Source organism: Narcine bancroftii, chromosome 9 (genome assembly GCF_036971445.1).
Source record: "Narcine bancroftii isolate sNarBan1 chromosome 9, sNarBan1.hap1, whole genome shotgun sequence".
Taxonomy (NCBI): domain Eukaryota; kingdom Metazoa; phylum Chordata; class Chondrichthyes; order Torpediniformes; family Narcinidae; genus Narcine; species Narcine bancroftii.
Window position 1 is genome coordinate 58435638 of NC_091477.1, and position 22351 is coordinate 58457988.

General features: G+C 45.2%; 1 protein-coding gene across 7 annotated transcripts in view; it reads left to right on the top strand.

Moving 5' to 3' along the window:
• The first annotated feature begins 205 nt into the window (after positions 1–205).
• n4bp3 (NEDD4 binding protein 3) overlaps positions 206–22351 on the top strand; it is a 224987-nt gene continuing 202841 nt past the window's right edge. For 2 of the 7 annotated variants that reach the window (XM_069899260.1, XM_069899263.1), the window contains exon 1: positions 206–686. Coding sequence is in view for 2 of the 7 variants with exons in the window: in XM_069899264.1 (XP_069755365.1) it covers positions 7462–7482 (21 nt within the window). In the remaining 5 variants the exon portion in view is untranslated. Of the gene's footprint in view, positions 687–2134; positions 2156–7407; positions 7483–22351 lie in introns of those variants that run through there. The other 5 variants (XM_069899264.1, XM_069899265.1, XM_069899258.1 and 2 more) reach the window with 5 other exon arrangements.

Consider the following 22351-nt stretch of genomic DNA (forward strand, 5'->3'; position numbering starts at 1 on the left):
ATGGATCACAGATACTTCCTCACTTTTCCCTGTTCTTTTGCACTAATTTCGTTCACTTTTCTACTCCTTGGTCCTGAAATGTCAACTCTGGTGGTCTCTCCACAGATGCTGCCTGATTTTCTGAGTTATAATTACCTTGCCACACTGCTTCAAAGGCTGGTTGACGTGATCTCCGCCCTGTGCACAGACGCCTCTGCCAATGCATTCATTGCCCTGCTTAGGTCTGGGGGAAGTGCATGTGTGTGAAAGATTGTGTGAGTCCGTGCACCAGAATAATGTTGTGGGCTCAGGAAATCTCGAAATTCGGTCCTGCCCCTTCGACGTACGCTCACCGACTTTTGCATTCGGGGTGAATTCAGCGACTAAAGCGCCTCATCGAGCGAAATGAAATTGCTTATCAGGCAGGTGTGCGGCACGATGGCCATCTGGTCACTCGCAGCGTTGGCTCCTTCAAACCGGTGGAGTTCGGTGTCCCCCAAGGATCCAACTCCGTGCTCCACTCCCTATTTTGCGACTGGCCCGCTCCACTTTGTAATGAGTAAAGTCAGGTTCGCTGCGCTGCGCACTCACGGCGTGTCGGGGTGACCTACGACCACCGTCCGGCTCCCAGTCGTGACAGGAGAAAGTGCCCTCTGCCCGAGGCCACCCACCGAAGCTGGAATCGGGACAGAATGAAGCCTGAACAAGTGAGTAATCGGTCTCGACCGGGACGTCTAACCCGAGTGAGCGAGCCCAGTGTAAAGTGGGCGGAAGAAGGGAGCTGAGTGAGTGCAGCCGAATTCAGGGCAGCGGCGAGGGCGCTGGGTTGGTCCGGGACCAATTGCGGAGAGATGCGGGCTGCCGGAGTTTGCTACTGTGGTCGGGTGGGATGGGACTTGGTTGGCGAGCCTCCCTGCTCGTTCGCTCCGGTGCACTTGACTGCTGCGTTTCTGGGAGGTCCTGATGGAAACAGGACGGTCCTGCCGCTTCTTGGAGCTCCGCTGGCCGGGTGCACTCACCAGCGAGCGAAGGCAGACGTCGGGGAGGGGGGGAGGGGTTCAAACCGCCGGCTGTTGCAGATTTTTATAACATTTATGGCAGCCCGAATCAACCGGTGAAAGTGACACAAGCCCGAAGGAGCTTTGCACCAAGGTGACGCTGTCCAGGATCCGGGTGGGAGTTAATCCGCCAGCGGAGCTGGGTCTCTGCCCCAGCCCCGGCGCCTCCTGTTCAGCGGGGCGAGTCGATGTCCTTTGGTGAGAGTTTCCTCCCTGGGGAACGGGCTGGCCCAAGACGGACGGAAAGTTGCTCCCGATGTTCCGAAGCACAGGTGGAGCGGCAGGTCGAACTTCTCGGGGTGTTCTGGGCAGCGACTTGGTGGCGGCGGCCAGATTGGAGGGAATGATGCTGGGGGGATGCTCAGCCCATCGTTGATTTTTTTTTGGTCGCATGTAACGAGCTGTTTGTTCGCCGTTCACCGGTCAACTTGTCCAGCAGGTAGTGGAAGAGCACAGGACAACGTGCAGGGAATTGTGTCGGTGTAAATCAAACCACGCAGTGTACAGAGAAAAGCGCAGGTGAGGTTGGACTCTCGTTGCCAGCCGAGATCCACAGAGCGAGGCAGAGACACAGCCCCGTGGAACATTGCGGCTGGCTCATTACATCAGGAGGTTGACAAGGATGCTGCCTGCCTGCCTTGTGAGGATAGGCTGAGTAAACTTCGTCTTTTCTCCTTGCAGCGATAGATGCGAAGTGACATGATAGGGGTGGACCCTATCGCCCCCCACCACCCCCCTCCAGGGCTGAAATGGCTCACACAAGGGGTCATTGATTGAAGGTATTTGAGAGTAAGTGGGGAGGGGGGAATGTAAGGGGTAAATTCTGCAGAGAGAGGATGCATGGAATGCACTGCTGGCAATTGTGGAAAGGCAGGTACAGCAGGATTTTTAAAGAGACTATTAGAAAGGTACATGGTGCAGAAAAAAATGGAGGGTTAGGCGGTCCTTAAATTCTATGCTCTTGGCAGAGTAGGTCCAACGCTGTGGGCCAAAGGGCCTGTACTTGATTTCTGTGATCTAATGGCAGGGCAGAAACTATCCGTGAACCTGGAAGATCGTGTTATCAAGCATGTGTTTCTTAGAGCTGGAGCCACTCAGCAGATCAGACAGTAGCAATGGTGAGTCAATGTTTCAACTCGGAATCTAACAAGACTAAGAAAAAAGGTGAAATTGCACATATAAAGGGAGAACGAAGTTAGGGGAGGGGCCCACAAGGTGATGGGGTAACACGTAGACAGGAGGGGGGGGGAAGAGGCTGAAGAGTATGACTTTCAAGGTGGTAATCTCTGGATTACTCCCGTTAGAGCTGGAGAACTGGAAGATAATGGCTGAGGAGATGGGTCAGGGTTTCAGGATCTTGGATCATTGGAACCTTTCTAGGGAAGGGGTGACTTGTACAAGTGGGATGGGTTGCTCCTGGACTCGAGGGGAACCAATATCCTGGCTATTGCTATTGCTCTTGAGGGGGTGGGGATTTCAAGTAGATTCACAGGGTATGGGAACCAAAGTGGAGGAAGAGGTGGTTGGTGCACAATTAAGGGCAGATGGTAGGGAGTTTGTGGGGAAGGACAGGCAAGAAAGGCAAAATTGCAGCCATGAGGATGCATTGCACTGAAACATCGACCTAGAGTGAAATGTAACTAATAAAGGACTAAAGGTTTTGTATTTAAACATGCGCAGCATAAGAAATAAAGTGGATGACCTTGTAGTGCAGCTACACATTGGCAGGGTATGATTTTGTGGCCATCACGGAGTCATGGCTAAAGTATGGATGTCATTGGGAACTTGATGTCCAAGGATACACATGAATAAAAAGGATATGAGGGTAAACCGAGGGAGTGGTGTGACTCAGTTGGTAAGGAACACATTTAAAACATTAAAAATAAATGACATAGGATCAGAAGATACAGAATCATTGTGGGTTGTTAAGAAATGGCAAGAGGGAAAAGACACTGTTGGCTGACCTCCAACCAGTAGGTGGGATGTGGACAACCATTACAATGGAAAATAGAACAGGCGTGTGAGAAGGGTAATGTTATGGTAATCATGGAGGGTTTTAACATGTAAGTAGACTGAGAAAATTTTCCCTTGCAACCGCTGCAACCATGTCTGCCTGTCCCGCATTGGACTTGTCAGCCACAAACGAGCCTGCAGCTGACATGGACATTACCCTTCATAAATCTTCGTCCGCGAAACCAAGCCAATGATTGAGAAAACCAGGTTGACAGAGAGATTTGTAGAAAGCCCAGGAGATGGCTTTTTAGAGGAGCTTGTTGGAGAGCCCACGAGGAGATCGGCTGTACTGGACTAGGTGTTGAGTAATGTATGCGAGGCAATTAGAGAGCTGAGAGCAAAGGAACCCTTTGGGGGTCAGTGATCACAATATGATCGAGTTTAATTTGAGATAAATCAAGGAGAAATAAAACTCTTTATGAAATTAAAACTATCAAATTTATCTTTGTTTTTCCTGATCGGTGAATTTTTCCCTGAAGATATAATAATTTTATGATGTCTTTGAGGTCTCTGAGTGTGAACTGATGCAATCCAAATTAATTAATTGTAATTGTTTTATTATGAAATATGTGTTTCAGTTCTGGGATTATAGTAGTTTTAGGGGGGATGGTGGGATACAGGGGTTTTAGTTTTAACTCTTTTTAGGTTTATTTTTCTTTAGATTTTAGTTTTTGTTCTTTTCATATATGTAATTTCAACATATATTTAAAAATTATTATTTTGGTATATTCTCAATTATTTGATCTATATGTTGATTAAATAAAATGTTCAAAAAAAAAGAGAAACACAACTCCGATGTGTCATTATTACAGTGGAGTAAAAGGAATTAAAGTGGCATGATAGAGGAACTGGTCAACAAGTAGCGAAGGCGGCAGAGCAGCAATGGATGGAGTTTCTGCAAGAAATGGGGAAGGTGCAGGATAAATGCAGACCAAAAATGAGGAAATATTCACATGGAAAATATCATAACTCTGGCAAAGTCAAAGCCAACATGAAAGCAAAAGAGAAGGTGTACAAGGAAGCAAAGAATTCCAGGAAAATAGCTAAACAGAATATTTTCAAAACCTACTGAATATAACTAAAAAAAACTCAAAAGGAGGGAAAAGATGAAGTTTGAAAGTAGGGTGGCAAATAATATCACAGAGGATACAAAAAGGTTCTCTAAGAATAAAAAAAGGTGAATGTAGATATAGGACCAAGAGGAAATGACACCAGATACACTGATGCCCACCGAAGACTACTCATTCTGTGCCCTCAGACTTTGAGTACTGTTTCTATATTGCTCAACATGGTGGAACACTGATTCATCAAATGAAGTAAGGATGGTGGTGGTTTTCTTGGGCTCTGATATCATGAGACATTGTGAGGTGAAGGTTAGGTCCTGGGGCAACTGTCCTGTCCCTTCTCCCTCCCAGAAGGACTGCAATGTAGGCACTGGCAGTAAGATATTGTGAGTGTAGCTCTTTGTCAGGCTATTGCTTGAATAGTCTGTAGTGCAACTCTCTAATTTAGACACCTGTCCCCAGCCATTAGTGAGGTGGACTTTGGAAGGTTTACTGGACTGGCTATGACTTTGTGCCGAGGTTAATGCTAGGTCATCTATACAGTTTTATCTTTGAGTTGTTTTTGACATGGTAATGATGGTGAATAACTCACCTGACCATTTCATTTAGAATTAACCATCAAGCTGGGCATCTGCAGATTTCAAATTTCAGATTTATTGTCAGAATAAATACAATACACCCTTGAGATTCTTTCTCCTGTGGGCCAGACAGAATTACCACTTATTGGCAGTGCAAAAAAAAACATGTAAAGAAATAAAGAAATGTAAACCTACTGATTGTGCAATGGGAAAAAAAAACAAAGTGGAAAATAAGAGTCCTTAAATGAGTCCCTGATTGAGTTTGTTGTTGAGGAGTCTGATGGTGGAGGGCGAGCAGCTGTTCCTGAACCTAGTGGTGCGAGTCTTGTGACACCGACACCTCTTCACTGAGCAGCGAGAACAGAGCGTGTGCTGGGTGGTGTGGATCCTTGATGATAGCTGCTGCCCTCTGATGGTAGCGTTCCCTTTAGATGTTCTCAACAGTGGGGAGGGTTTTGTCTGTGATGTCCTGGACTGTATCCACTACCTTTTGGAGGGTTTTAGACTCGGGGGTATTGGTGTTCCCATACCAGACTGTGATGCAGCTGGTCAGCGCACTTTCCACCGCACCTCTGTAGAAATTTCCCAAGGTTTCTGGTGTGTAATGGAAGATTCTAACTTTTTTTTAACTTTTGCAGCCTTTGTTTCTGCAAGGCTGAGAACCTGCTTGTTTTTAGAATCAGCAGACATAAGCTAAATTCCACCGAGGGGCCAGAGATGCTGTTATCTGACAAAAGGACATCTGTGTACCAAGAACATTTAATCTTCTTGCTTGTTACAGTCACAGACTGTCAGAGGCCTAGCCTTGATGCAAAATAGACCGTTGTATTCAAAGTGATAAGCTGAAAATTATGTTATTCGATAAAAGCCTAGCATGCTAGCTTGCTCACTTATCTTTCTTGCTGTGCTGGGAATAGCAGTTTTTGGGTAATATAAGCTGCTGAAGTTTGAAACTCTCTGAGAGGTGGCAACATCTCTCAGCAAGAAGAACTTCTAGAGTCCAGCCAATGTCCCGGTCGGGGGAGGTGGAGAAGCTGCTGCAGTTGTTGCCTCGCTTTGGCAGTTGGGACCAGTCCAGGCATTCATAAGTATAGTTGGGAAGGGCTTGCATATTGTAGTTTGAAATCAGCTTTTGAATTTGTAATAAACTTTTGTATAATCTGAACTGCTCTCGGTGTGTGTGTGTCTATTTTCTTTCGGCAACTCAAACACTGTGACCAATCTAAAATGAACAAAGTGAGAGGTACAAGTTTACCCAAGACATGGTGTCATGCCAAACCTCCACAAACTCCTGAGGAAGGAGAGGCATTAACGTGCTTTCTTCAGAATACCGTTGGAAAGATCCTCTGTGATAGTTACTCACAAGAACTGAAATTACTCACCCTCTCCATCTCTGATCCCCCACTGATCACTGGATTGTATACCTCTGGGTTTCCCTTCCTGAAGTCAATAATCAACTCTATGATTTTGGTGACATTGACTGCAAGGTTGTTGTTGGTGCACCATTCAGGCAAGTTTTCAATCTCCCTCTTGTACGCTGACTCATCCCCTTCCTTTATACAATCCACTACTGTGGTATCATCAACAAATTTGTAAATGGTCTTATTGTCATAGGTGTAAAGTGAGGAGAGCAGGGGGAAAGGAGCGCAGTCTGGTACTGATGGAGATTGTAGAAGATATGTTCTTACCAATCCTCACTGATTGTGCTCTGCAGGTGAGGAAATCCATGATCTAATTACACGGTGAAGTGGGGTGTTGAGTCCCAGGTCTTGCTGATCAGTTTTGAGGAGATGATGGTGTTAAATGCTGAACTGTAGTCGATAAAGAGCATCCTGGTGTTCCAGGGCTTTGTGTAGGGTCAGTGAGATGGCATCTGCTGTAGACCTGTTACTATGATAGTTGAACTGGAATGGATCCAGGAGCTGATACACTTCAACACTATCCTTTCAAAGCACTTCATCATTGTTAATGTGAGTGCCACTGGTTGATAGTTATTTAGGTAGGTTACCACAAACTTCTTGGGCACTCCTACGATTGATGCCTGTTTGAAACAGGTGATACCACGCCCAGACAGAGTGAGATGTTGAAGAAACCGGTGAATACATTGGCAGGTTGGTCAGCACTGATTTTTAATATTCGGCCAGATACTCCATCCGGACTGGATGCTTTCCTCTGATTCACTCTCCTGAAGGAAGCCTGCATGTCATCCTTGATACAGTCAGGAGAGGATTGTGAGGGAACGTGGGGGTGCAGAGGGGTGATTCTTATTTGTTCTTGTGGTTGAATCAAGCATAGAAGGCATTGAGTTCCTTTGGGAGAGAACCTTTGCTGTCTCCTACTGCACCAGATTTGGGTTTGTAGCAGGTAATATCATTTTAGCCCTGCCACAGCTGTTGTCCAGAATATCCACTTTGCCTGAGAGATTCTTCTGTACTGATCTGGATCACTGGACTTTAATGCCTGTGATCTGGCTCTCTGCGGGTTCCAGATTTCACTGTTCATCCAGGGCTTCTGGTTCGGGAAAACCCTGAATGATTTGGTGGGGACACACTTATTTGTAGTTGTTTTCATAAAGTTTGTGACAGCCCTGGTGTAATCATTCAGTACCTCAGCTGAGTCCTTGAACACTGCCCAATCCGCTGATTCGAGAAACCGTTCTTCATCCTCCTGTGACCATTTTCTTGCTGTCCTGATCTCTGGAGTCTTTCTTTTCAGGATCCGTCTATATGAAGGCAGAAGAAGCACAGCCAGGTGATCAGATGTGCCAAAATGTTGTATCTGGAAAGAACGGTAGGCCTTCCTTATCCTTGTGATAGAGTGTGCTGGTAGCTCTGGTACCTGCTGGTGGTAGTTGGGCAGGGTTTTCATGAGACAGGCCTGATTAAATTCTCCAACCAAGATTTGTCTTGTTCACTGAAAATATCATGCAGCTCCGCAAGTCCTGTTTGTAATCGGCATCAGGATGGATATAAACTCTGGTGAGAATTACTGATGACCACTCTTGGGGTAGATAGAAGGGTCTGCTTTTAATTGAGAATTTGCCCTAAGGCAGTAGAGCAGGAGGTTGACATAACCCAAATATCGTTTACTCTTTGTCAGAATCTGAGTTCCAATCCAATCTCTGAATGTTAAAGCCCTCTGGTCGGATAGCAGTGCCCAGTGTGTTGTCTGTTAGCCAGACAACAAACAATTGAAATTAGTCTCCATCACATTGGCCAGATTCTGCCCTGAAGGACATTAGTGAAACAGATAGGCTTGTACTGATCAATCACCTGTGACCATGTTGTATCTTTAAACTCTGATTAAACTGCCCATTTCAAGGTTACCATCAATGAAGCTTAAACTTCCTGATGGGCGTATAAAAGGTTCTAATTTCAAGAAAGCTGCATATCCTTCTAACTTCCTAAAACTTACAGAATTATTTAACCAGTGCCAGATTTGTGAGTTATAGATTTTTATCTTAGGAAGCAAAAAAATCTTTATAAGATAAATTACTATGATGTCATATGAAGGTTTTTAAGATCTTCAAAAGAAACCCAATTCTTAGGCCTTTTGCAACTTGTTTGTGAAGTTAGTGGCCAGTAATTTCTTGCCTCTGTCGAAAATCCAAACCATCTCCAAGAGTATTGCTAACTTGCCTCCACTTGTACTGTCTACACATGGACAGTATCGTATAAGTTTGAGACTAGTTTCAGCCTCTCTGATTACAGTCTTGGTCGTTTGCATTAGAATGTGAGGAGTCGGTTGGTAGATAGAGACTATACTGGTTTTGTCTAGGATGTACCTTGTGTGTCTGACCCCTGCTATGTCAGCATTTAGGGAGATTGTAGCAGTTAAGTTTTAGAAATTGTCAGACAGTGAGTAATTTACAAACACACTGTGGACAATGAGCGCTCTTAATTTTCCGCAACAAGCCTGAGCTTGTATTGAGAAGTCTCTGCTCTATCATTGCATGTTTGGGTTATGCTACTGGGTTTTTCTTTGCAAATTAATTACATTCTTTTGGTGTAACCTCCCATTCTGTGAACAGAGAGATATAAAATAAGCATTATCTATCACTTTTAACCTTGTGATTATTTGGAAGTTCTCCAGTGTAACAAGAATGTTTCATCAGTTGAAGTTCAATGCTGGCTGACTTCTTGCCACAAATGACTAGGTGCACCGAATCAAATAGAATCTGTATAATTAGTGTGCATGTGGATGTGCGTATGTGGAATTGTAATCATGAAGAGTGTTTTAGTCAAAATATAAGGCAGGAGATCAAATGCATTTCATTCTTTTTGAATAAATTACTTTGTCTGTAACCTTCACCCTTCAAATGTTCTGAATATCTGGATGATCCTTTGTGATATTCTGGTGTATCCAATGGGCCACTACTAAGAATCTCTGTTGAATGTGGAAAGTAATCCCAGAGTATTCACCAGCCAAACACAGATTAGTAGGGAAACAGAGGGAGGAGTGGGTAGTATTGTTGTTGGTGCTATCAGTGAGTTAACTTAGTGACTGACCTCCTTGAACAGTGTCCTTTGGAGGCAGAAAGTGAAGGGGACAAAGGAGATGCTGAAAATTCTCCATGTGTAGTCGAATCCACAGAAAGTGGCTTGAGCATAACAAGGAATGAACAATTAGAGCAGATGTTTTACAATGTAATTGGTTAAGGTAGATTGGATTTTGGAGATGGAGATGAGTTTTCAAAAATAAGGTATACATTTTGGGGAGTGGAGGACTTCTGAAGCATGAAGCTCAAGGCGATAAATGTTGGAGAGGGACTGATTGGACTATTCACTTGGGAGATGACATAGACAAAATAGCCTCCTACATCATTATAAACGTGAGATGATGGGTGGGCTGTAGGAAAATGAGAAAACCATTCAACAAGGATTTTACAAGGCCAAGTTGCAAGGTCACCTTAGCCTCGGATTTCCTCTCCACTGTTAAAGTGCCTGCAAGATCATTGCTTGGCATGCCAGTGACTGCACAAACTTCAGGAATGCTCCAGGCCCAAGGTACACTCCATCATTTGGAGCTGGTGAGCCTGTGTCTGGGGCTGAGAAGGGGGTGTTGCATTGGATTGGAGAGAGAATTGATGGTTGGACACCCAGTTAAGATTGGAGAAGAAAGGAATTTGCCTACAGATGAAGGTGGGTTGTGGCATCCGGTCATAATGGAGCAGAAGCAGGGTTGACCTCAAAGATCAGAGCTGAGTATTATGTTAAAATGGTCAGGGGATACTGACATCCTGCCCAGTGCATGTGGTGTGGGGTCCTGAACAACATAGGGAAGCAGTAAAGGAGACCTCCCCAGTGCAGGTTCTCATTGTTCCAATGTCATCTCTCCAGGTGGCCTCTTTAATGGCACTGCTGACCAGAGACTGTTGTTTCTTGGAACAATGCAATGTAATTTTAGAGGTCATGGATCACATAGGGAACAGCACGCAGGTGTGCAGCATCTACTTAAGGCTGAGATGGAATTGGAACTTTTGAGCTGAATTTTTGGAGTGGAGCAATTCAAACTGGAATTAATTGCAGTTGTGTTTCTTTAAATTTAGACATGCAGTGCAGGAACAGACCCTTTTGGCCAATGAGCCCATGCCCCCAGATTTCTGCTCTGGAAATTTAGTTTTTTTGCTTGCTTCCCCTGACATCTACTGCTGAGTGAACACTGCTTTATAATCCAATGCTAAGTCAAGTTCACTTGTAAGTATTTACTAGTAGGTACAGGTACTGTTCAGCGGCACAGTGGAATTATGTTTCATGTCAAGTGAGATTTCTCCTTTCCAACTAGTTTGTTTCACTTCACTCGGTTAGATCCCTGAACATGGACTTCATCAGAACATAAGAAACAGGAGCAGGAGTCGGTCATCCGGCCCATCGAGCCTGCTCCGCCATTCAATGAGATCATAGCTGATCTGATCATAGACTCCACTCCACTCACCTGCCTTTTCCCCATATCCCTTCATTCCTTTATTATGTCAATATCTATTTAAATGAACTTTAAATATGTTTAATGAAGTAGCCTCAACAGCTTTCCTGGTTTCTCTTGAAGCTTAGGCAACCCAACCAGCAGATCTACAATGCACAACAGACCTACTTTTATTTTGGAAGGCGGGTACTTACCCCTGATGAATTCTAAATTCTGTAACAACTATAACTACTTATCCTCATTCTGTTTCTCTCTGAGCAATTTGCTCCCCGTTTTTAGACATACAGCTCACAAACCCGTGCAGCCCTATTACACCCAATTGACCTACAACCCCTGGTATGTTTTTAATGGTGGGAGGAAACCGGAGCCCCCCCCGGAGCAAACCCATGCAGACACGGGGAGAATGTACAAACTCCTTACAGAGAGCACAGGATTTGAACCCTGGCCCTGATTGCTGGCACTGGTACAGCAGGGCACTAACAACTAAGCTAACTGTGCAAGATTACAAGATTTGGAATTGGCTCCCATCTTAAGTTTTATAAGAAAACAGAGGTTGAAGCTGTTGAGTCTTGAGGTAAATGTAATGAGGAATAGGGTGAAGACTTGGGAGCATGCCATGGTTGATGTTAGAAATTTCCATCTGGGATGTGTGTTTGTGGGACTGCCTGTTTTTCACTAAAACCAGCACCTTGGGCATGAAAGACAATGGGAATAAGCCAATTATGCTGATAACTGGGACTTTTTGATTTAGGCATTGATAAATTAGAAAAATAGAAATAAGCCATGCATTTGGATTGAGCAATGATAGATGAAATATTAAGAGGAAGTGACATGTATTATAATTCACTGTTGGGATGTAGACATCCGAGACTATGCCTGTGGAAAGTGGAACATCAGGGAAACTTGTCATGTCCCTGGCGACTATACCTAAGGGAAGTCCGTCCAGCTGCAGCTCCTCAATGAACGCGTAAAAACAACCAGAGCTGGAGTTGGCTGAACTCCGGATCATCCAAGAGGTACTAGGGTCCATGATGTTTCTGAGTAGGTACAGCACATTCTGAGAGGGAAGGGAGAGAGGCCCGAGGATGTGGTCTATATTGGTACCAATAATGTTGGTAGGAATGGAGATGTGGCCCTGCAGTTTAAAAAGCAAGGCTTCTATGGTTTTGCCATGTGCTGGTGAGGCAAGAAACTGCAGTTTAATGCACGGCTAACGAGCTGGTGCAGGAAGGAGGGATTTGTATGTTTCATCGTTGGGCTCCCTTCCAGAATAATGTGATGTATATAAGAGAGATGGGTTACACCTGAACTGGAGAGAGACCAGTATCCTCATAGGGAGGTTTACTGATACTACTGTAGCGGGTTTAAACTAGAGTAGCATGGGGATGGAAACAGAGCAGTAGGACAGTGGAGGGGATGGGAGATGTTGGGGCAAGCAAGCCAGAAATGAAGGATAGGAAGAGATGGGTAAATGGTCACAGTGATGCTGAAGGGTTGAAGTGTGTTTATTATCGTGCAAGGAGTATTGTGGATAAGGCAGATGAGCTCAGATCCTGAATGGGCACCTGGAGTTATGATGCTTTGGCCAATATGGAGGCATGGCTGCAAATGGGACAGGAATGGTGGCTCAGTGTTCCTGTGGTTTGTTGATGGGATAGAGAAGGAGATAAAAGAAGTGGAGGTGTAGAACTACTAATGGTGTGACTAATGCAGAGTGTCGAGGCTGCACTCAGAGAGCACCTCGTGGTGAGATTATCTACTGAGGCAGAGTCGGTGGAGGTTAGAAATTGGAAAGGTGCAATCACTAAACTATAGACTTCACAATAGCCACTGGGCAGTGAAGGAACAGATATTGCAGATTATGGAAAGATGCAAAAGCAACAATAATGTCATTCTATTGGACTTTAATTCCCTAATATCGACTGGGGTGCCCTTAGTGCCAGAGGCTGAGATGGGGCAGAATTTGTCAAGTGTGCCAAGAAAAGCTGCTTGCGGCAACATGCTGGTACCCCAACCAGGAAGGGGGCTATACTGGACTTTGTATCGACAAACAAGCCAGCTAGGTTATTGGAGTTTCAGTGGGCGAATAGTCATTTTTTTCCCCAGAAAAGGGGAGTCTAAAACTGGAGGTCATAGATTTCAGGTAAGAGCGGAAAGATTTAAAAGGGACTTGTGGAGCAACGTTTTCAGGCAGAGGGTAGAATGAGCGGCCAGAGGAAATGGTGGAACTGAGTACCATTTCAACAGGTTCATGGACAGGGATATGGGCTAAACTCAGGCACATTTTAAATTTAAATGTAGACATAAAGCATGGTAACAGGACCTTTTGGCCCACTAGCTCATGCCACCCAATTACACCTACAACCCCTGTATGTTTTGAAGGGTGGGAGGAAATTGGAGCACTCAGAGGAAATCCATGCAGACACTGGGAGAATGTACAAGCTACTTACAGTCAGTGCTGGATTCGAACCCAGGTCGCTGGCACTGTAACAATGTTGCACTAACCGCTTTGCTAACCATGCAACCCTCATAGGGCTAACTCAGCGAGGAAATGTGGTCTGCGTGGACTATTTGGGCCAATGGACCTGTTCCTGTGCTGTAAGGCTCTGCAAATATTTTGAGGATTTGTAGTGCTACATGGAGGTGTACCTTGTAATGTGTGAGCAACAGCGCCAGAGTTTCAGTGAGTTCTCCAGTGCCTTCCCGAATGGTGTGATATGATTATATCATCGGCCAAATTTCTGACCTTGGTTCTGAATCTGAGAAGGGAATTTAGCTAGCCTCTCACTATAATTGTCCCAGTTAGCATTTGTTGATTTAATAATCTGACCTACTGTCCATTGACTTGCAGCTATGTGTGGGTGCCTGGTTGAAAGGGTTAGGCTTGACCATGTGATCCTTGATGCCTGTCAATACTTTGCATACAGTATGAATATAGAGTTGAGGTTACAAAACATCAGCCATGATCTTGGGAAATTACATAACAAGCTTGCATAGGGAGGTGCCCTATTCCTCCAATTAATTTGTATATGAAGTTATTAGATGAGGTTATGAGGTGAGCTCATGGTTTCTATGAAACTGCACCTTGCATAATGTCCATTAAAAATCATGGACTTGCAAATGCATGAACACACTTTAGGGATTCAGCGCAGCATGTTGTCTAAGTTTAGCTGAAACCACTTTTTTTAATGTCCTCACACAACACTTTTAAATGTACCTGGAATATATTTACCAAAATGGCTACCATAATTTGGTAACCAGGAAGTAAAGGTCTTGCAATGATTAATAACACCTGCACAATCTGCTTTTGTCTTATTAATTTACTACACCCTGTTATGAAGTCTGTCTGCATTCATGACAATTAAGATTATTTGCCCATGGGAGGTCTCTATTCCTCATTGTTATGTGCGAAGCAGAAATGAAATGAGAAACATCTGGTACTCGACTAGCCACAAGTAAATAACCTGTGGTGGCTGAGACATGTTAAACCAGTTGTTTTGTGGTTTGAATGATTGATGTAAATATAAATTCTGGAATTCAATCAGCCTGTTGTGTCACTTATATTATCAACAAGCAGTCCAAGAATTGAAAGAGAATTTCACAGCTCAGTCCTTTTCCTCTCCTATTAGCTATTTGATGATACAAGGAGCAGGAGACGATTTAGGCTTACTCCACCATTGTAGAGCTCGTCGAAAGAACCAAAGACTTGTTGATCCAAACCAAGGCTTTTATTAGCAAAACACAGGAGCTCTTCACAGGTGGCCAACCAGTCCGGAATGATCCGACCTGGCTAGGGACACAACCTTTTAAGGCCCAGACAGTAGGCATGGCTTAGCTCTCAGCCAATCGCTGTAAGCACAGTCTAGATACTGTAACTATATACACTATATACATTGGTGATAGATCTGTACTATCACAACCATTCAATATGATTGTGGCTGATCATGAGACCAGCCTTTTTCCTCGTACACTTTGACCCCTTTAGCCAAGAGGGCCACATTTTGAACTGGTCTCATTATGCTCTGTGGTTGGGATGTGCAATGTGCAATCGAACACAAATTCCATTCTAGCTAGATAGTGGCAATCTAAGCATGACAGTCCCATGGACAACTAGTTGCTGGTGGTGGTGCAGACTTTCAGATGAAATGTTGAAACGAGGTTCTCTCTCTGATGTTAAAGATTAAAGATGCGCAGGAGGATCTCCTGGTGACTTACCTGATTCTTGCCCCTAAACAGATTAAAGAACGACTATCTTTAAATTTAATTTTAGACGTACAGGATGATAACAGATCCCCTTAGCCCTCGAGCCCATGCCGCCCAAGACACCAATTAACCTATGAGCCCTGTATATTTTTGGCAGGTGGGAGGAAACCCACACAGTCACGGGGAGAACATACAAACTCCTTACAGACAGCGCCGGATTTGAACCAGGGTCGTTGGTGCTAAAATAGCCACGCTAACTGTGCAGACTGACTTGTTATGTTCTCTGATGCATGGTGATGCATTAATGGAACAGTATTGAATAAAATGGTTGCACTTTAACAGTTCTCCAATCTTAGTAAGTAAACCTCATTGGGGTGTCTTGGTGCCACAAAAGTTAGGAGATAAATTGTTGGATCAAACAGCTTTTCCTGGTGGCACTTAAAGGCAAAAGAAATCATGCATTTTATAAATTACTTTTTGTGTGAGGTGATTTGTAGACAGCTGCTGCCATCGCATTGCAGCCACCGTACTCGCAACAGCGCATGGCAACGTACGTGAGCTCCATGGAGGTGCATGAGTTAAATTGAGTATTAGCAGAGAGCAGACGCCAGGCTATGCTTGCACTCTCTCATTGTGTACAGTAAAGTTGTTTGGTTCACTTCACCTGCCGATTTGACTAGTTATTCAGCACGCAATAACGAACATGGTGACAGAAGTGGGATTGAGAGTGGCCCAAGCCTGAGGCTTTCCAATCGGTTGCAATGAATAACCAGAATCACATTTGCAACGGTTGCTGTAATGGCGGATGGATTTGGACAGCTTGACCCACTCACGTTTGAAGGAAATGTAGCGGAGAACTGGCATATTTTTGAGTGAATATGACATGTTTATTGTGGCAGCGCACAGCGACAAACCTGCACCAGAGCGTACATTTTGTTAAATTTGGCTGGTTCAGAAGTCATTGAAAGGAAGAGGTCCTTCGTGTACACAAACAAAGGGTGTGAAGGGGAACTTGTTACCAGCTGAGTTGAGAAAGGACCCTGAATATTTAAAATAAAAGTTCAGGGAAATGTGCAATCCACAGAGAAATATGATGATGGAAAGGAACAAGTTTAATACTGGAGTCCAATAGCTCAGCGACTTGAAGACCTGTAACTTTGGAACCCTCTGTGGAATTAATTAAAGATAGAATGGTTTGTGGTATTTGGGATGACAGTATGTGGAAAGCGCTCCTGCATGACAGCGAGCTAACGCTAGCAAAGTCCATCTCTTCCTGTCTGGCGTACAAAACTACCGAGGAAAACAGAAAAAAAGCTGGCCTCACTACAACAGCAGTCCACGATCCAGGTAGGACCGGCTGGAAGCCAGGAGGAAGAGCCTGCCAGGCCACCCCATGCCCTCGTCCAGTGGAGGCGATCACATGCTGAGAAGAGAAATGTGCCCAGCGTTCGGCCAGCAGTGCAGAACCTGCAGGAAAGTGGATCCAGGCAGCAAACCAATGCACGGACCAGACCCAGAAGGACAATCGATCAGTTGGAGCTGGAACAGGGGGGGAGACAACTCCGATGACGAGTACTATATCGATGGGCTGACCCCACAGATAGCAGGCAACCCAGTGGAAGCCTGAATCAACGAGGCATTTGTATCCATGAAAGTCAATGGCAAGGCAGCAGAGATGAAGGTCAACACAGGAGCAAAGTGCAACATCATGTCTCTAAACACATTCAACTGGCTGAAAAAAGCAGAACAGGTTAAACCATGCGTCAGATCAATGAGTCTGGTGGTGTACAGAGGCAGCAGAATCCAAACCAACCGTTCCTGTACATAGCGGGTACGGTGCTGTGTAGAGGGGCAGTTACACATATTAATGTCCTTCGTGGTCCACGAGAACGTCATGCCTCTGCTTGGCCTGAGCATGTGCATGGACACGGGACTCGTTTCATTCAGTAGAGAGGTACACAAGATAAGCCCCTCTGAAGAAGACCTATCACAGAGAATTTTTTCCAAATAGGGTGAGCTTTTCATAGACAAGCTGGAGAGTTTGCCGGTGACACACTCCATGCGGCTCGACCTGGAGGTAAGACCCGTGGTTCATCAGGCGCACCGCATGCTGGTGGCGATGTAGGACGATGTCAAGGCCAAGCTGGACAGGATGCAGGACTTGGGTGTAAATACTCCAGTTTTGAAGCTGACTGAATGGGTGTCCTCCATGGTGGCCACTAAGAAGAAAGACGGACAGGAGATCCGGATCTGTGTAAACCTCAACGCAACCCTGAAGAGACCGCATCATCCCATGAGCACCATAGAAGAAGTTGCCACACAGATAGCCGGTGCAACGGTGTTCTCGGTCCTAGATGCACTCAACTATAATTCGTCACTACTAACCACGTTCAGCACTGCATTTGGTCAGTACCCATTCCTGTGGATACCATTTGGAATCAATTTGGCCAGAGAAGTATTCCAACAATCCACTGAGCAAATTTTCACCAGGTCCCCCTGTGCTATTATAGTCAATGATATACTGGTAGGTGGCAAAAGTCAAGAGGAACATGACGCAAACTTAAAGAAGGTTCTCGACCCAGCACAGAAGGTAAACTTGAAGCTCAACCCCCAGAAGTGCAGCTTCCTCTGAAACCAAGTCAGCTGCGTAGGCCACGTGTTCACCACCAAAGGCCTGAAGGCAGACCCCTCCAAAACAAGGGCCTTTAGTGAAATTCTGGTGCCAATGGACATGGCAGCCCTGCAAAGATTCCTTCGCACAGTAAACTACCTGGGCAAATTTATCCCCAACTCAAGCAGCCCAACTGAGGCAGCTGATGGAAGAGGACTTCATAGAATCCATCCGCGATAGCTTTCTTGAGCAGCATGTTAAGAAACCAACAAGAGAAAATGCTCTCCTGGATCTAGTGTTGTGCAATGAGATAGGTAGAGTAAATGATGTAATAGTCAGAGACCATCTGGGAAATAGTGATCATAGTATGATTGAATTTCTCATTCAGATGGAATGGAAATAGTTAGATCTAAAACTAATATATTATGCTTAAACGGGTGAGGGAGGAATTGGGCAGAGTGGACTGGGATCACGGGCTAATTGATGACACAGTTGAGGAACAGTGGAAGATTTTCAAAGAAATATTTTGTAATGCTCAACAAAAATATATTCCGGTCAGGAAAAAGGGCAGCAAGGGAGGGAAACATCAACTGTGGTTAACAAAGGAAATAAAGGAGAGTATAAAATTGAAGGCGCAGGTGTACAAAGCTGCAAAGAGCAGTGGGAAACTGGAAGATTGGGATAACATTAAGAGACAACAAGGGGGTTACAAAGCAGGTAATAAGAAATGGGAAAAAGGATTATGAAAGTAAATTGGCACAAAATATAAAAACAGAAAGCAAAAAATTTTATAAACATATAAAATGGAAGATGATGGCCAGAGTTAACATAGGACCCTTGGAGGATGAGAAGGGAAAACTGGTAGCAAAAAAATGAGGAAATGGCCCAGGCATTGAACAAATATTTTGTGTCCGTCTTCACGGTGGAAGACACGTCCAGCATGCCCAAGTGCGGAGTTAAGGATGCGAATGTTGGGGGGGGCCTTGATAAAATAGTTGTTACAAAGGAAGTAGTGATGGAGAAACTAATGGGACTAAAGCCACACAAATCACCTGGTCCTGATGATATGCATCCAAGGGTTCTGAAGGAAATGGCAGAAGTTATAGTTGATGCATTGGTGGTCATATACCAAAATTCCTTGGATTCTGGGCAGGTCCCGGCAGACTGGAAGACAGCAAATGTCATGCCACTTTTTAAGAAGGGATGTAGGCAGAAGAATGGAAATTATCGGCCAATTAGCATGGCGTCTGTAGTTGGAAAAGTGCTTGAAGCCGTCATTAAAGGTGAAATAGTGAAACTTTTGGAACGTAAGGGTTCAATCAGGCAGACACAGCATGGTTTTAGAAAGGGAAGATCTTGTCTGACAAACGTTAGGATTCTTTGAGGATATAATGGGTGCGGTGGATAGAGGGGAACAGGTTGATATTGTATATTTGGATTTCCAGAAACCGTTTGATAAGGTGCCGCACAAGAGACTTATCAGTAAGTTACAGGAAAGTGGAGTCCGGGGAAGTTTATTGGCCTGAATTGAAAATTGGTTGTCTGACAGGAGGCAGAGAGTCGGGATAAGTGGGAGTTTTTCAGGTTGGCAGAGATTGGTAAGTGGGATGCCGCAGGGGTCAGTGTTAGGCCCACAACTGTTCATCATTTACATTGATGACTTGGAGGAGGGGACAAAATGTGGTGTAGCTAAGTTTGCAGATTACACCAAATTGAGTGGAAGAGCAAATTGTAATGAGTATTTGGAGAGTCTGCAGAGGGATATAGTTAAGCTGGATGAGTGGGCAAAGGTCTGGCAGATGGAGTACGATGTTAGTAAGTTTGAGGTTATCCACTTTGGGAAGAAAAATAAAAGAGCTGAATATTATTTAAAGGGTGAAAAACTACAGCATGCTGTTGTGCAGAGGGACTTGGGAGTGCTTGTGAATGAATCGCAAAAAGTTAGGTTGCAGGTGCAGCAGGTTATTAAGAAGGCAAATGGAATGTTGGCCTTCATCGCTAGAGGAATTGAATTCAGGAGTAGGGAGGTAATGTTGCAACTGTATAAGGTACTGGTGAGACCGCACCTGGAATACTGTGTCCAGTTCTGGTCTCCATATTTGAGGAAGGATATACTGGCTTTGGAGACGGTCCAGAGGAGGTTTACTAGTTTGATCCCTGGGATGAAGGGGTTGACTTATGATGAAAGATTAAATCGTCTAGGATTGTATTCACTCGAGTTCAGAAGAATGAGAGGAGATCTTATAGAAACATATAGGATTATGGATAGGATAGATGTAGGAAGGTTTTTTGAGCTGGCCGGGGAAATTAAAATGAGAGTGCAGTCTCAAGATTCGGGGGAGTAGATTTAGGACAGAGATGAGGAAAAATAGTTTTTCCCAGAGAGTGGTGAATGTTTGGAATTCTCTAACCAGGGAAGTGGTTGAGGCGCTTCATTAACATATTTAAAATTCAATTAGATAAATTTTTACATGATAGAGGAATTTGGGATATGGGGAGAAGGCATAACTCCACGTTAGGTCATAAATTAGATCAGCCATGATCGTATTGAATGGCGGAGCAGGCTCGATCGGCCATTTTTGGCCTACTCCTGTTCCTACTTCCTATGTTCCTATGTAAGTAGAGTGGAGCTTGCACAAAAAGCAGCAGAATGTTTTCGACACATTAAAGAGACACATGTTGCTCCCATCAGTCCTCTCCTACTACAACATACAAAGACTATTATGCTGACCTGTGACGCCTCGTAGTATGGCCTAGGTGCAGCTTACCTGCAAGACAGAAAACTGGTGGCATACGATTCAAGGTCACTCACTGACACAGAAACCAGGCCCACACAAAATGCCTGTTCCAATTTCAATGACTATCTATGGGAGGCCAATTACCATAGAAACCGTCCACCTACCCCTGGTGACATGACTGAACAAGCCAATACATGCGGCGCCAGCGGGACTACAGCAAGTGATGCTCAGAGTCGAAGTACAACATCATGCTGGCGTACATGTTGCAAGGAGAGATGCACTTAGCTGATGCGTTATCGTGTGCCCCCAGAAAATGCACAGTCCGACCGGTTGAAGAAGACTATATTGATGTTATGACAGTCACCAATGTATCCTCGGCCCAGCTGGAAAAACTAAGAAAACACATGGCGGAAGATGGTACTTTAAACACCCTAGAGGCACCTTCATCATGGGTGGCTGGTTGAAAAAGCAGCACAGTCTGCCACCAGCAGCACAACCCTACTTACCCTTCCGCAACGAACTACTTGTTGACGAAGGGGTCGTGATTAAGGGCCAAAGAGCAGTAATCCTGAGCTCTCTGCAGAATGCGTATGCCAAAATCTTGCACCGAGGGCATCGGGCGCAGAGGCGACAAAACACAGGGCGAGGGACTGTGATTTCTGGCCAGGCATGACATAAAACCTAGACTAAGGTGTGCAACAGCACTAAGCCTCATCAGCAGAAAGAGACCCTGCAGCTCCACCCCGTATCAGACCAACCCTGGCCGACTGTGGCAACCAACATTTTCAAATGGCGGAAACAGCAATACTTGGTACTAATTGACGTACTCGGGATAGTTCAAGGTAGACCTACTGCATGACGCAACCTCCTCTATGGTCATAACCAAGCTGAAACGACACTTCTCGGTGCATGGGGCACTTCAAACAATGGCAGGCAGTTCATCAGCGAGAGATTCAGAGACTATGCAGCAGCGTGGGACTTCACCCACATCACCAGCAGCCCAGGATACCCACCGTCAAATGGGTTGGCTGAGAGAATGTAAGAAGCGCAAACAGCTCATGGAAAAGTCACACAGGGAAAAGACAGATGTGTTCTTCAACCTACTCAACCTGAAGGATGTCCCTAGTGACACCACATTGGGCACATCGGTACAACAGTTAGTGTCAAGACGGACCAGGATGACTACTGGTGGCACGGAGGCTTCTGGAGCCTCAATCAAGAAACCCACAAGAAGTCAAGGCCTAGCTGCTGAACAGAAGGCTGGCACAAAACAAATGTCATGACAAAACAAGCCAACTGCTCGAGCTATTGGCAGAAGGGTCTGTCATAAGAATGCAGACTCCACAGGGCTACAACCGCAAGGAGCTGGCAGGAACCCAGATCATACCTAGCGCATTCAGAAGAGAGGGTGTACAGAAGAAACAGACGGCACATCCTCCCTGTAAGGGAGCCACCCCCATTTCAAACCAACCCAGATGAGACCGTGTTCCTGGACTTGGAACGTGAGCCTGAGACCGGTGAGGGTCCCCAAGAAACCACTAATGAGACAATGGACAGTAGCCCTGAGACAAGAGACAATACACAACCACAGGATGAGACACCCCGGCCTCCATATCCACAGAGGGCTTTTGCAGGATACGCACAGGGCACATCTGTAAACCCAACTGGGACTGATGGGGTTGGATGTATGATATTTGAATGTTACCCATGCAATGTTAAAAATGTTAAAATTGGTTCGTACTGTGGTATGTGTGGGCTGCTCAAGAAAGGGGGTGCAGAAACCTGCTGCCATTGGCTGCTCTGCACCTGCTGTAATCACATTGCAGCCACCGTACTCGCAACAGCGCACTCACGAGGGCGTGTTAGTTGAATTGAGTATTAGCAGGGAGCAGACGCCAGGCTATGGGCACTCGCTCTCTCATTGTGTAAAAGTTGTTTGGTTCTGTCGGCTCATCTATTTATTTATGCCACAATAATGAACATGGTTTTGGAGGGAGATTTTTCTTTGGCTTGGCTTCGCGGACGAAGATTTATGGAGGGGGTAAAAAGTCCACGTCAGCTGCAGGCTAGCATCTTTTGAGGGGGAGGACGTGGAGGGGGAGGACGTGGAGGGGGAGGACGTGGAGGGGGAGGACGTGGAGGGGGAGGACGTGGAGGGGGAGGACGTGGAGGGGGAGGACGTGGA